The sequence below is a fragment of the Hypoxylon fragiforme genome, assembly GCF_022984875.1.
Source record: "Hypoxylon fragiforme strain CBS 206.31 chromosome Unknown GGS25scaffold_3, whole genome shotgun sequence".
In the NCBI taxonomy this organism is placed as follows: domain Eukaryota; kingdom Fungi; phylum Ascomycota; class Sordariomycetes; order Xylariales; family Hypoxylaceae; genus Hypoxylon; species Hypoxylon fragiforme.
Window position 1 is genome coordinate 2640235 of NW_026054758.1, and position 15281 is coordinate 2655515.

Sequence of the window (15281 nt, forward strand, 5' to 3'; positions counted from 1 at the left end):
CGAGGTGAAACTGAAGAAGGTTGACGTAGCTATAGCGGGCTTGTCACGGTGCGGACGCACTACGGACCGCTCTCGCCCAAGTCCCCGTAATTTCGAACATGGCGAGGAATAAAAGTAACCAGTCGGGTGTATCCAGGACCATGGCACTGGGAATGTAGGGACCAGCTTCAAATACCCTGATTGGTAATAAGGGACTTCAACAAAATTACAGTTAGGTCATCCATCATTTGAGGCTCAAGTTCTTGCAGGTTTTTTTGTACTGGCTTGTTAGTGAATAATCATACACGATGCCAGGCTTGCTAAGGACGGCGAGCAACTCGTCGGCCTCTGAAGGCGACACGCCTGCGACGAGCGTCAAGTCTAGCGTGAATGGTGACTATCCGGCTGTCACATTCCCTGGCTATGCAGAGAAGCCTCTAGATGAGCAGCTAGAGCCAATTGCCGTTGTTGGCATGGGTGAGTGAATCCTTCTTTCTTAGTATCAAACTGTTTCCGGCGAGTTGTAGAACTAATTGGTACTCAGGCTGCCGGCTCCCGGGAGATGTCCGTTCACCGGCCGATTTCTGGGATATGATGATGAAGAAGAAGACCGGCAACACACCAAAGGTTCCGGCATCGAGATTCAACATAGACGCTCACTATCACAAGAACAATGACCGGCCAGGCAGTTTCAGCGTCTTGGGAGGATACTTTCTAGATGATGATCTAGCAAATTTCGACCCCGGTCTCTTCGGCATAACGCCGATAGAGGCAATGTGGATGGATCCGCAGCAACGCAAACTGCTCGAAGTCGTTTACGAAGCCCTAGAATCTGGCGGGATATCTCTGGATGCTATTGCTGGCACCCGAACCGCTGTTTTTGCTGCCAGCTTTACGGCAGACTGGCAGCAAATGGCATTTAAGGAGCCATCATTTCGACATAGTTTGGCAGCGACGGGTGTTGATCCTGGAATTATCAGCAACCGTATTAGCCATGTGTTCAACTTGAATGGCCCCAGCATAGTCGTCAACACGGCATGCTCATCGTCAGTGTATGCCTTACACAATGCTTGCAATGCTTTGCGAAACAGGGAAGCCGAGGGCGCCATTGTCGGTGGCGTAAATCTTATAATCACTGTCGACCAACACATGAACACGGCAAAGCTTGGTGTCTTGTCACCGACATCAACATGCCACACCTTTGACGAGAGAGCAAACGGGTATGGTCGTGCGGATGCTGTTGGAGCGGTATACATCAAACGACTCTCTGATGCTATTCGCGATGGCGACCCGATACGCGGTGTGATCCGATCCACTGCTGTGAACTCGAACGGAAGAGTTCCCGCAACTGGAATCACGTACCCGAACCGCGAAGGACAGGCCGACGTGATTTCTCACGCTTATAAGCGCGGTGGAGACCTCGACCCTCGCCTGACCGGGTATTTCGAATGTCATGGAACGGGTACTTCTATTGGTGACCCCCGTGAGGTACACGCTGTCTCCATAGCTATGAATAAGGGCCGTAAGGCAGGGGACGAGCCATTATTGATCGGTGCAGTCAAGACAAACATTGGACATAGTGAAGCTGCCAGTGGATTGTCTGCACTCATCAAGGCAATCTTGACCGTAGAGCGCGGCATTATCCCTCCAACCCGTGGTCTTGTAACCCCTAACCCCAAGATCGAATGGGATGACTGGAAAGTCAAGGTAGCTACCGAGCCAGTCCCATTCCCTGCACACTTGCCAGTACGACGTGTATCGGTCAATAGTTTTGGATACGGCGGCACAAACGCCCACATTGTCGTCGAAGCTGCCGAGTCCTTGATAAGGGAGCACCAAACGTACAAATACATCGACGACAATGGGCCTCGAAGGCTTCACACGCCTCGCCGAGCGGCTCTTCGCAAACGTCCTTTCTTAATTCCTTTCTCAGCTCATGATACCCATACACTTAAACGAAATATTGAGGCCCATGGACGCGTGGTGGGCAAATACAACTTGCTGGACTTGTCGTATACTCTCGCCAAACGGCGAAGCGTCCTTCAGAGCAAAGCCTTCACCGTCGCTAGCCATATTAATGCCAACGACGTGTTTAAAAACATAGCAAGCTCGTTCACTTTTGCAGAAAAGAAGTCGGTTCGGGATATCGGCTTTGTCTTCACTGGGCAAGGTGCCCAATGGGCACGTATGGGTGCGGAACTCATTGAGTACAGCCCACGCTTTCTCAGGTCTATCCGTAATCTTGACCTTACTCTCGAGGAGTTACCTGATGGCCCGGAATGGTCTATCGAGGATGTACTCCTGGAGCCTGCCGAGGGCTCTCGAATCAACGAAGCTGAATTCTCACAACCCTTATGCACCGCTGTCCAAATTGCTATTGTGCAATTGCTCGCGTACTGGGGCATACGTCCAGTAGTTACAGTCGGCCACTCTTCTGGCGAAATTGCCGCTGCGTACGCTGCTGGATTAATCTCAGCTAAAGATGCTATCATTGCTGCCTACTACCGCGGAAAGGTCACGCGTGACGTTCAAACTAGCGGTGCAATGATGGCAGTTGGTCTCGGTGCAGAGGCAGTCAAGCCATATCTCGAAGAAGTCCAGGGCAAGGTAGTCGTTGCTTGCCACAATTCTCCTTCGGGCGTGACTTTGAGTGGTGATGCAGATGCCTTAGATACGGTCAAGGTTGCACTTGACAATGCCGGAGTTTTCGCACGTCTTGTGAAGACGAATGGCAAGGCGTATCATTCGCATCATATGGCACCGGTGGCTGCCAACTATGAGGAACTTGTCCTTGCGGCCAGGAAGCATTCTTCCTTCGAACTACCCGGCACGACAACCACGAGAATGGTGTCTTCGGTTACCAACGAGATTCTCGCTGAAAGGGCCGTCTTAGATCACACCTACTGGAGCGCCAACTTGAGAAGTCCCGTGCTATTTAACCAGGCCGTCCAAACCATCTTGACGAGCCAGCAGTTCGAGAACGTTGACCTGCTGATAGAAATTGGCCCTCACTCTGCCATGTCTGGGCCGATTAAACAAATCAAGGCCGAGGTAAAGTCTGAAAAGCTTGACTACCTGCCTACCCTATTGAGGGGAGCAGATTCGGCTGTTCAACTTCTTAAGCTCGCGGGTGAGCTGTTCCTCCGAAATTATCCGATGGATATGGAACGTGTTACTAGTGCATATGTCGAAGAGAGGTCGCCTAAGGGCAAACTGACCAAGGCTAAGGGGTCAGTCATTGTCGACTTGCCCCCCTACCAATGGAACTACACTCGACCATTCTGGGCGGAGAATCGCGCAAGCCGCGAACAACGGCAGCCGAAATACCCTCGACACGATGTTCTCGGACAGCTTGTGATTGGCTCTTCCCTTACTGAGCCAACTTGGAGAAACGTTCTGCGAACCAAAGATTTGCCTTGGCTGAAAGATCACTTTCTCGGAGGCGAATCTGTATTCCCAGCGGCTGGCTACTTCTCCATGGCAATGGAGGCCATCACTCAGCTCAATGAATTAAGTGACAAGCCTGCCGAAATCGAGAGTTATGTGTTGAGAGACGTTTCTATCAAGAAGGCTCTCGTGACACCAGATGACGATGACGGTATCGAAGTCGTATATAACATGCGGCCCTCCGTGTTTTGCGAGTCAGAGAACAAGCCCACCTGGTGGGACTTTAGCGTCTCATCCATTGATAGGGACGGCGCGAAAAAGGAGCACATGGCTGGAAGTATCAGTATCAATACTCACCCGCGCGGGAAAGCCCCCCGAAAGGCGCCGTCATTCCCGCAGCGTGCTAGTGGAAAAACCTGGAACCAAGCCCTACGTGAGGTTGGATTCGATTACGGCCCGACATTTCAGGACATGGACGACATCCGGTTTGACGGCAAGCAGTACGAGGCTAGTTGCACTACCAACATCAAGCAGTACGTCGATGAGTCGCTAGGAGAGTCCAGATACGCTCTGCATCCAGCCTGCATAGACTCCACATTGCAGCTTGTTATTGCCGCGATTTACGCCGGCCGTACAAGCGCTATGGACTGCGGTGTTGTGCCTATCCAGGTTGAGGAAGTGACAATCTGGCCGCCAACCCAACAACAGCTCGAGACAAAGAAAGCCAGTGCATATGCCTGGGTCGGTAGACGAGGCATCCGATCCTTCGAGCACAGCGTCCAAATGGCGGCAGAGGATGGCGAGATGGTCTTGGAGATTCTCAACGTACGTACTACCAAGTACGAGGCTGCTGTTCCCCAGAAGGCAGAGAACACACTTAAGGAGGCTCCATACGGTACGATGTCCTGGGAGCGTGACTTTAACAGTCTCGCAACTGATTCAAGTATCGACGACTTGACCGTACCTGATCTAGCGCACTTGGCATTGTTCAAATCCCCTCGCACGAAGATACTCGAGATAGGTCTCCAGCATGCACCAGAGGTCCTACGTAGGAATCCTCAAGCCACTTACACAGTTGTGGTTACCTCTGACGAGGAAGCGGAGTCGGCTACTGCATCTATCAAAGGTTATCAGAACACCAAGGTTATTAAATTTGACCGAGCTCGGGATGCAGAGGCTCAGGGGCTGAAGCCGGAGTCGTATGACTTCTTGATAGCTGATCAAGGCACAGCGCCCACAGCGGAGCTTATTTCTAAGCTCCAGAGCATTGTCAAACCTGGAGGACATGCTGTCTGGGGTTCCTCTGCAGAGATGGCCGACGGCGAGGCTGACCTCGGCTATTCTCCAGTTGTGAGGAGTAGCTCTGGTGTAACAATCTGCCGTGTCGGAAAATTGAACGAGAACCAGGAATCTAGCGTGGGACACGAAGTCCAACTGGTTTATCGCACAGCAGAGGAATCGACCTTGCTGGACGTTAAAGCTGCCTTGGAGGCCCTCTCTTGGAATGTCAAGGTCTCTGGCTTGAACGATTGCATCGAGTCCCAAATTTCTGAGCATGTCATCCTACTCGCAGACTTCGAGGGCCCTACTTTATTCACTCTGACAGAGAATGAGTTCTTGGCCATTCAAAATATCATCAAGTCAGCAACGTCTCTTCTCTGGGCTAACCCATGCGGCATTCTTGACGGGAAGAGGCCTGAGTTTTCTATGACTTCTGGTCTTGCAAGGGTTATCACAGCTGAGCAAGCTTCGCTCGATTTCAGGACGCTCAGCATTGATACCGATACTGTTGAGCCGCGCCAAGTTATCGATTCTATCAAGAAGGTCGCCGAACAGCAGCTGATAAAGGAAGAATTGCCCGAGAGAGAGTATTGCGTCTCGAACGGGAAGACTTACATTAGTCGACTGGTGAGAAACCAGAGTCTGAACAACATCTTTACCGCATCGCACGAAACGGAGCCGACAAGCTTTTCCCCCGACAATCGAATCACGGGTCAAGTCTTGAAAGGCAAAGTCGTGTTCCAGCAGCAGATAGACGGGGGGGATGATATCAAGCCTCACCATGTGGAAATACAAGTTCAATGCAGTGGCCTGACCAAGGAGGGAGTGCGCGTTATTAATGGAACTGATTATCCGACTACATTCAGCCATGAGATTGGCGGCCTGGTAATGAAGGTCGGGGCAGGCGTCCAGACTTTACAGGTTGGTGATAGAGTGGTGGGCTTCAACTTTGACAAGTTCTCCAGCTATCAGCAAGCCCCGGCCACGATGCTTCATAAGATTGAAGCTGAAGACGATATGAGCACAGCAGTGAGCACGTTGATGGCCTATGCTGCCGCTTTGCACGGTCTTCGAAATCTCGCTCAGATGAAGGCTGGAGAAAGGGTCCTAATCCTTCACGGCACAGGCACTAGCGGTGCTGCAGCAGTCAAAATTGCCCAGTCTGAGGGTGCCATTCCCTATGTTGTAGCTGCAACACAAGACGAGGTTGATTTCCTCCAGAATCAACTCGGGCTTGACCCAGCACACGTGATCAAGACCACAGACGGCCAGGTTTCCCAACGTCTCAACGAGCTAACAGAGGGCAATGGTGCTGATATTGTCTTCAGTGCTGGCCATGTAGATCCAGCCGCTGCACACGAGGCGTGGCGATGCATCGCTCGTTTCGGTCGCTTCTTGGACGGGGGTCGGAAGGATGTACTGAACAGAAATGCCATCAATACTGTCCCAGTTCATCGGAACGCAAGTTATATGCCTTTCGACCTTCTAGACTTATACGAAGCCCGCCCTCAAATCCTTTCTGAGCTGCTCCCAAACATTATCACCATGCTCAAACAGGGTTCGATTGTGGCTCCTGGTCGGGTCCAGCATGTCAACCTCGCTCAGCTCGATCAGGCTATTTCCAAATACTCTGATTCCTTCGACGCGGCCAAGTCAATTATTCGGTATGAGGCGGCCGAGGAACAGATACAGGTCTTGCCTACCAGGATCCCACTCAAGTTCAGCCCTGAATCAACCTACCTGCTGGTTGGCTGCTTAGGTGGTCTGGGACGTAGTCTGACTTCTTGGATGATGGCATCTGGTGCGCGAAGATTCACCTTCCTCTCACGTTCTGGTACCGATTCCGAGTCTGCTGCACAGCTTGTTAAGGATATAGAGACTGCCGGTGCTATCGTTCAGGTGGTGAGAGGAGACGCGACATCGCTGGCCGATGTGAATCGCGCTGTTGAAGGAGTGTCTCCGGAACACCCAATAAAGGGTGTCGTTCATGCGGCTATGGTCCTGCGAGTAAGTCATTCCAGTCGAGAATTAATGAAATATAAACTAATATGATTACAGGACGGTCTCTTCCACTCCATGTCTTTCCAAAACTGGAAGACATCAGTTGAGCCAAAGGTCGTAGGTGCTACGAACCTTCACTCGGTGCTGGCAGATACGCCTCTGGACTTCTTCCTTATGACCAGCTCCGTGTCAGGAACCCTGGGTACCCCTGGTCAGGCCAACTATGCGGCGGCCAACAGCTATCTCGACTCCCTTGCACGACACCGCAAGTCTGCCAACAAGGCTGCTACCTCGGTAATTCTACCAATGATCCTTGGTGTTGGTGTCGTAGCTGAAAGCACAGAGCTGGAAGAGGCTCTCAAGCGTAAGGGTATGTATGGTATTGACGAGGAACAACTTCTCGAGTCCTTCGAGGCTGCTATCAGTTCTGAGAAATCGGAGCAGACGGTAGACCACATTGTTGTCGGCCTTGACCCCGCCAGGCTTCAAAAGGCTGTCAGCGATGCTACGGAGGGTGGTAGCTTCTGGGTAGAAGATGCTCGCTTTAGTCATGTTGTCAACGACATGAACTCCTCAGCAGAAGATGCTGGGGCTGCGATGGGGGCACAAAGCATTTTAGCGACTATTAATGCTGCACCGTCTGCGGGTGAAGCCATCGCTGCTGTAACTGAGCACTTCATCGGAAAGCTATCACGTATACTCTTGATCGGCACGGAGGAGTTCGACCCGGTCAACAAATCGATTGCCGACTATGGTATCGACAGCATGATCGGCGCTGAACTTCGAAATTGGATCTTCAAGGAGTACCGACTAGACGTTCCATTCCAACAGCTTCTTGGGCCAACTTTGAGCATTACTAAGTTTGCAACTCAAGTATGCTCTAGCCAAGGAATTGTTTCATCGTGAGTAGATGGGATTCGAAAAGAGAAAGGAGAAAAGAACGATGGCATGAGAATAGAATGGAGCATGAGGATCTTGCATATAGAGAGAATGAAGCATCATTAATGAACATTGAAGATAGAAGGACGGCGTTTGTATTATAGGGGTGTGTAACATTTTCTAATGGGGATTGAGGGGGGATTAGGTACCTACTAGGTACTATCATGTACATAGCTGTGCCGCGCACACGCATGTCTTAATGGGTGGGTACCTAATACGTACATAGAAGTACTTACCAAGATTGTCATACAAGAAGCTGACAAAGCATCCACTATCGTTCAATCTTATTCTTATCATTAAACTCAATCAGCTTGTACGGCGCAGTACGGCGAAGATCGATGGCTGAAACTCTAAAAAGACTTCAACGATCTATGTAAGCTCAGGTGGGTGGGGTACATATTCATTGCCCTGGCGATCCTACATCATCCTAGGCCATTCACCCCACACAAGGAAGACTACAATGTCACTGACCTCCCGGTGATGGCTTTCTCTAACCTCCTGTCACCTAGTGTTATAGCTTGAAAAGTTGAAGTCTCCAGCTGGGTGCTCGGCTTTCTTAACCTACTAGGTAGACTCCCCAGTACTTAGGTCTGATACTGCTGCCGGCCGGTCCCGCCGAAAAGATACGTATAAGTCGATAAACCGGGCCGTGAATAGTCACGAAAAAAAGTATTTATACTTGATCGGTAGGTAGAGGGCTCACCTTAGGCTATTTCCTATTCGCAAACTTCCCTGGCCATGATGCAAAGAGATGAGCCTTAGCCTATCCCAGGAATAGAAAGGTAAGTCTATCCATTCCTTCAAGCGTACCTAACTCCTTAGCAATTAGCTGGATACGACACCGCACTACAGCGTACCGATCCGTTTTGTGAAATCTTAACGCATACTTTTCCTCGCGAGTCTTGACAATATACGCAGACCCTGCCATCGGTGACGCTTCTAGGTCAGCGTGGATCGTGGCGCGGTCCTTTCCAGCCCGAGTTATGAGTCCGCCACCTCGAACCTGAGCTGGCTTCATTTCGGCTGTGGATATCTCTCGTTGCAAAACCCGAGTCAAGACATCCTTATCGGCCAATGTGCCATAGAAGAAATACCAAACGGGACATTCATTCCGGATCGGTGCTGGTGTTTCCGTTTGACTTTGCAACCGATATTGAGGCATCGTCGAGTCAACGCCGAGGGTTGGATGACGGCAAATCCACGGAAGGTTCTTCTCTGCTGTAGAAATTCGAATGTAGGTCGGCTGAAAGCCTATGCAGTGGTATAGCAAGCTTTTCTCGATGTTTCGTTTTTCGGTTGCATCAATTACACAGAACTCTACGTCTCCGTCCGCATCACCGTCACGATACTTGGCAGATTGGCTGTCCAGGTTTCCGATTATTTTGAGGACCTCTACATCTGAAAACAAGCCCTCTAGCTTGAGCAAAAATGTCGACTTTGGTTCTATGTACGTTGAATTTCGTAGAGTAGTTGGTAAGCGCTCCGTTGCCAGTGCATATTCGTAAGCCTCTTTATAAAACCCCTTCAAGCTATCTTTATTCAATTCCCAGGGCTCGAAACCAAGGTATTTGCATCCAGTACTCGACCTCCTGTCGCGAATCTCCATCTCCGCTTCGGCTGGGGTAAACCCGAATATCGTCTGCCAGCGGTCTATGTCGGCTGCTAAATCGTTCCCATCTTGGTCGTATACACTCGCCGCTAGACGTCCACGGGTCGTGAACAATTTCGCGTCCATGTTTGCTCGAATATAAAACCCTATGTGTATTTTCAGCTTGCACTTCTGTCATTGGGTTGATCCTAACCTTGGATTATGAAAAGAGGAAGAGAGCTCGCGCCATCTGACTACTGGATACCTACCAGGTATGTAATAGTAGGTACTGCCTCATATTAGGTTCGAGTCAGGTCACACCTGCCACTCACATCTTAAGATTAGGTATCTTAGGTCTAAAGATGCCGTATAATATCAGGAGCTTTTGCTACCTACATAGGTATATAACGATTTAAGTTGTATGTCGGGAGCTACGAAAGAGCTAACTATAGTTCGTACAGTGTTTCTGGCCATTGGCCAGCGAAAGATACAGCGCCATTCAAATATATAGGTTTAAAAAAAACATATGTATAAACCGCCTTCTCGACAATAGGATAGAACGTTGTCATGGAAGACATGCCGCTACGACGACTCAGAAGTGGTGAGATCCTACCTACTTAAAGGTCGAGGGATGTGGACTCTGTTATAAGGAAATGTGCGTCTAGGCCTGTCGCTACGGTGTGGGCTTGCACTGGGCTATGCTAATACTTCTTTCTTCTATTCTAGATGATGAGTCGAACGCTGTTCTGCGGTTTCGTTAATCATATCATATATCGCTATATACCTACCTAGGGTAGGTAGTTATACCTGTCTGGGTATCTCAAGTATTCAACGGGGATTTGAAAACACCAAATACGGATCAAATTTCTGTTATTTCAACATGAGATGTCACCGAAGTGGTCGACTAGAACGTTGGCTAACATAGAAACAGCCTTAAGTTGGATCTCGTTCGATTTATTTCTAGGCACTCAGTGTAATGAGATATGGGTGCATCCATGATACTTACGCGGTAGGTAATATAGATCCTTATCCTTTGGTTAGATCTTTGGATCCTTTAACCTTAAATCCTTCTCCGGTAGAATATATCCGAGCAAACATCCGGAATTATTGCCGTCCTAGGTATGAACTTTCCCCCTGGTAACAGGCCCGGATTCAACGTCAGAAAGCGGACGAATATACGTGAGCGGCGATGATATCTTACCCTGCTACGTAGGTACGTCGCAAAGTTACCTTGATGGCAACATTCTTGGACCAAGTGGATCTTGACAAAAGGACTGACTGTTGATAGGTACCTATGTAGTTTCGTTACGATGGCAGCAAGATGGAGGGGTATCTCGTATACAGTACTGCATGATTTCGGCCCCTCCCCGGTTCGGGACCACTTACCTAACGTACCCAGGTAGGTAGGTATCTGGGATAAATTCCGCGAATTATGAGTTAGGCTATCTTTCCTTTCTTTCTTTCTTTTCTTTTCCCTTTTAACTCGGAGGCGAGAACAAGGTTCAAAATACGTGATGGGAACTTACTTACCAAGGCATTTTACGAACGGATCATCGTATAGAAAACTGCCTACGTCAGCATGACCACCAGCGTACAGCGCCGTGTCCGGGGACGGGTCCGGGACGCCGTAGGTTACATCGGTCCGGGTAGTATCATGTATGTCGTGTCATCTTTGCTGCAAGTGCGGTGGATTGCTTGGTATCCAAGTGCGGAATGGGCGGTCCGTCTTTGGCCAGCTTATGCCCGGACCGCACGAAAGGGGAAAGCCCGTTTGCCATTTCTACTAGTCATCGCGCCCCGTTCCTTTACATTAGCCCTTGTATTCCAACTTTCCATGAACCCGAAAACCCCCTCCCCGCCCGCTTCCCCTCTCTAAAGCTTGAACTGCGTTCTTGGATCCACAAGGGACGATTCTCGGTAGATTAACATGCCACTGTATTTGAAGACGTAATTAGGTAAGTCACTGAGGGGACAAGACTTGACACGCACCACATTCACAACCAAGGAAGCTAGCTCGGGGACGGAAAACTGTCGGGACGCCCATATGCGGCCTGTGGGTTATTTTGCTCCTAGATACTGGGTATTATGCAGGTAGGTAGGTCTCTTCTGAAAGACTGCTTACTATTCACGCGGTGGCTCGGCCCAGCATCGCCGTCTCACAATACCATAAACTTCATAACTCATCATAAACGTCAAAAAACTCGAAGCAATAAACCACGCGCCGCTCAATGCAAACGCGATGATATCTCTTTCTCTCTCTCTTCCAGCTACTGGAACATCCAACCCGCCTAGGTATCTAGTACCTGCTAGTACACATAAACAGCTACCTACTACGTAGTAAGTATGCCTCATTATAAGCCATTATCTATCTATCCTACATCAACCTCGCCTCCATTCTAGAAACTGCTTTAATGGTAGAGAAACGCTTTTTTCTTCGATCTCTTAGCATCGGCTATTTTCGCCTCAACTTGCTCTAAAAATCCTAGGCGGAGATGTCTAGGGTCGACAAGCTCCCTTAGAGAATCTGACAGGATACGCATAACGTTAATGTGCGTAGTAACTTTGTTTTCTGGATGGTCTATCATCCACACACAGGATTCTATCGCCTTCGTAATAGTCTTAGCGTAGAAAACACTCGCGCGGCGAAAAGTTTCGGACGCGCTGCCCTTCAACTGCTGGCCGACCTGTATAGCCCCGAGGATATACGTGGTGGCAGCCTGACACCTGGATATGGCCTCCGTGGTAAGGATCGACGGAAGCTTCTCCTTTTCTATCTTAGCCCATGCTACTTCATGTAGCTTTATTTCTAGGGCACCTATGCTCATACGAAGTAGTAAGGCCAGGACATCACTAGTCTCCTGATTATGTGTGCTTATATGGCTTGCTAATAAGCTATCTCGACAGAGGATAATCAACCTGTCGATAGCATAATGGGCATCCCAGAAAGCATACGACGGCTGCTGAAGCCAGGCCTGGCTATGATCAAAACAGCGCTGATAAATAGACACTATGATGATAACACCTGCAAAAGATGATAATTGAGCATCGTCAGCCTCGCAAACTTGCTGAAGTGCCGGCATGCTGCTAGTCTCGGTTATAATTGAGAGATCGTCAGGGCATGGAAGCGGCACGGAGATCTACATTGATTCTGTTAGAGCCTGCCATATGCCACCAAAAAAAAAAGTAATATTTTGCAGGTTCTCACCTGTCGTCCATCAAAGACCGGGTTCGTCTTCATTTTCATCGCCGCAAATGCGTCTAGTATATAAAGCACCCAAAAAGTGCGACGTCTCTCTTCCGTCTCAGCAGGATCGGGGGGTGGCGGGGATGGGAAGCCTAGGTTTGCATCTGTAGGGATAGTGGGTTGATTGTTCCTGTCCAGGAACATCAGTTTAGCGAGCTGGATGGCCCGCCCCAGTGTTATCCATGCCCTGGCAAAGTTCGGTTGCTGGAATTCGTAGAAACTGAGCAGTACGTATGCTTGTAGGGTGTCGATATTAAGAAGACTAGTGCTGTTTTCCTGCCTCTCGCACCTTTCGAGTAAGGTACGGGCCTGGCTATAACACGGCCCCAGAGCACAACCAAGCTCAGGGGTAGCTAATGCACCCAAAGCTCCAATAGCATGGGAGAGCGCCTGAACGTGGGTGGAATTCGGCGATTGGGCGAGCTCGGCTTGGAAGCGGACGCGGTTGATACATGGTAAAATTGGGTAGAAAATATCGAAGAAGCTGGCATGCCTAGGTACGTGTTCTGCGTAAGCTCTATCGTCCTAGGGTTGAGTATACTAGCAGGGGTTGGCTACTTACAACTGGGGAAAGAGAGATGTCGGTATCTTGGAGGAGGAGGGTTCGCTGCAGACTTCGCTAAATGGAGGTGAGATTTCTTGAAAGAGAGGATCAACATCAAAAGTATCGTTCACGGATTGGGTCCCTGAGAATTCGGCCGAAATAGCCCGCTCAAACGGGTCACTTTGTTCATTCGTGTTATTGTACCTAGCGATGGGTCAGTCCAGGCAGAAAGAACCAGATAAATGCAAGACATGGCTTACCATTCATTGGCTATTTCTGACATGGTGATACTTGATATACTCCCCATAGTCCCCCGGCCGGCCTTTTGTGGGTCTTGCGGCGGGGACCGTGAAAGGGGTCGCAAGGGAGCCGGTTCCGGAATAGGGATCGCCTCAATGGAGTCTTGGGCTGCTGGCACTGCACCCCATGGGTAAGAAAGTTGGTTGACATTTGGAGCTGGTGCATTAAATGCTATTTGGGCCTCTGCTTGTTCTGTTGTCATGGTTAGTCCAGGTAGTCAGGGTAGTGTTTGGCTCGTCAGGTTCCTAGGGGACATACCGAGTCGATTATGGAGAACAAGTAAAAGTCGAGAAAGGTCTAATTTGGAAACAGACTGCTTGGAAGGGCTGGAGTAGACACAGTTGTGTCCCAGCTTTGCACACCTCCCACATATAGGGTGTTGTCTGTTGCATCGGACTTTGCGGTCACGACAAGCGTTGCAAGCCAGACGTTTAGCTGATGCTCTAGGGGATCCTTCTGATAAAATTCTGTTGGTGTCTGGTAGGGTCGGGGTAGCATTGGTATCGACTGAGGGTCCGTTCGCTTGTTGGTCGTCTTCGACCGCCAAGAAATCAGCTGCGGCGTTTAGGTTATAGAAGAAGGACATCATGCAAGACAAGTTAGACAATAGGGAGGTACCAGACTGTCGGATACTATGTCTCGAGGTTCTAACTTATAAGTAATCTCCGTCAGACTAAGAAGGGAAGCCGTGTGCCTCAAATAAGTATAAGCTGCGATTTTCGTACGAGCTACTACCCACCTAGGTATACAACTAGACCGAGAGGTGAGTTGTTATGGCACGGCGTCAGGCATGAATCATCAAGCACGTGAAACGAATGTCACTCAAGAATTGGCACCTATTTGATAAAATGCCACTCAAGCATTGACACCTACTTGTTCGCTTAAACTTCATGCAGCAGCAGTTTTGCCTACCCCCCGGAGGCAGATATTACGGCGGGATTTACCCAGCCAAGTCGAGTCAGTCGTTGAGTGCATACGGAGGAGCAGGGATGATTACATAGCAGCTGCACAGTAGAGGCCGTACTTGCAAAGCACCTACTGAGAATAATCCCGAAGAGCTGTTGTCTCTGGTGGGGAAAGCTACACTAATGTATGTAGGTCATGAGCTGATCAGTCAGTATCCCGAACTTCCGGATGGAATTTAAGGTTAATTGGGTTAATTGGCCTGACGGTGTTAGGGGTGGAATTGTGGGATATCCAGGGGGCCGCATAGTGGCCAATATCATAATCGAAAGGGTTTGGTGGACATGCGGCATCTACCGAGACGATGGTAGAGTTAAGGATAGACACCCTATATGTGCCTCTATGTGACTCTTGCTGAATGACGTGACTGGAAGACTCCATGCGTCTATGATGGCCTCTTACAGTCGTACACATATTTCTTTCTATGTTTATGTGTTTAAGGAGTAATCATATGTACTCCTTCACCTAGGTAACCTACCTAGGTAAACACCTGACCCAGTCACCAGTCACCCAGAAACTTGGCCTACCCTACCCTGCCTTGGACATTTTGCCTACCTGGGTAGGTAGATAGGTATTTTACTTAGCAGGTAACACCCCCATGTCCCCATGTCTACCTACCAACGCACCTAGTAGCTAACTTCACCTACCTAGGCACCTAGCCTACTACATAGTACTCACTTCATCCATTCCATTGCATTACTCGCTCACTGCTTATCATTTACATGCCTAATCTTCCAGAAGGACCCCTTATCACTTTCGAAGACCCGCGCATGCATGTGTAGGTTGGACCCTAACGATGCGAACCCCCTATATCGGCAATTCAATCCTTTCTATTTCTCAAGCTTCTTCTCTGCTTACCTGACGAGGGCCTACATACTTAGTCACCTATTGCCAACATGTACCTAACTACCTACTAGCTGTCGACCTGCCTAAGTGTAGGTATCTACCTATGAGGTACGAAGCCGATTTGATGGACCCATGTAGCTAAGTAGGTATGTAGGTATTTCGTGGGGGGAGCACTTATACTATTCTGGCTATATCACTGCCTACAACCG

The 15281-nt window shown here is 49.4% G+C and overlaps 3 protein-coding genes across 3 annotated transcripts; 1 reads left to right on the forward strand and 2 right to left on the reverse strand.

Annotated features, from left to right (window-relative positions):
- Window positions 1-287: 287 nt before the first annotated feature.
- Window positions 288-7554, forward strand: GGS25DRAFT_530175 (putative polyketide synthase; the record flags this gene model as incomplete). The annotated part of the gene is made up of 3 exons (XM_049265351.1): window positions 288-456; window positions 524-6654; window positions 6706-7554. The coding sequence occupies 3 exons, from the start codon at window positions 288-290 to the stop codon at window positions 7552-7554; spliced, it is 7149 nt and encodes a 2382-aa protein (XP_049119147.1).
- Window positions 7555-7897: 343 nt separating this feature from the next.
- On the reverse strand, window positions 7898-9575 carry GGS25DRAFT_193259 (uncharacterized protein). Its single transcript, XM_049256730.1, has one exon. It carries the CDS (start codon window positions 9320-9322, stop codon window positions 8351-8353), a length of 972 nt encoding a protein of 323 aa, XP_049119148.1. The 5' UTR covers window positions 9323-9575; the 3' UTR covers window positions 7898-8350.
- Window positions 9576-11174: 1599 nt separating this feature from the next.
- On the reverse strand, window positions 11175-13849 carry GGS25DRAFT_530176 (fungal-specific transcription factor domain-containing protein; the record flags this gene model as incomplete). The annotated part of the gene is made up of 5 exons (XM_049265352.1): window positions 11175-12312; window positions 12381-12912; window positions 12982-13167; window positions 13224-13455; window positions 13522-13849. 5 exons carry the CDS (start codon window positions 13847-13849, stop codon window positions 11584-11586), a joined length of 2007 nt encoding a protein of 668 aa, XP_049119149.1. The 3' UTR covers window positions 11175-11583.
- Window positions 13850-15281: the final 1432 nt, after the last annotated feature.

Excerpts from the sequence above, each read along its gene's own strand:
- GGS25DRAFT_193259 (XM_049256730.1), bottom strand. The coding sequence starts at position 9,322 with ATGGACGCGAAATTGTTCACGACCCGTGGACGTCTAGCGGCGAGTGTA.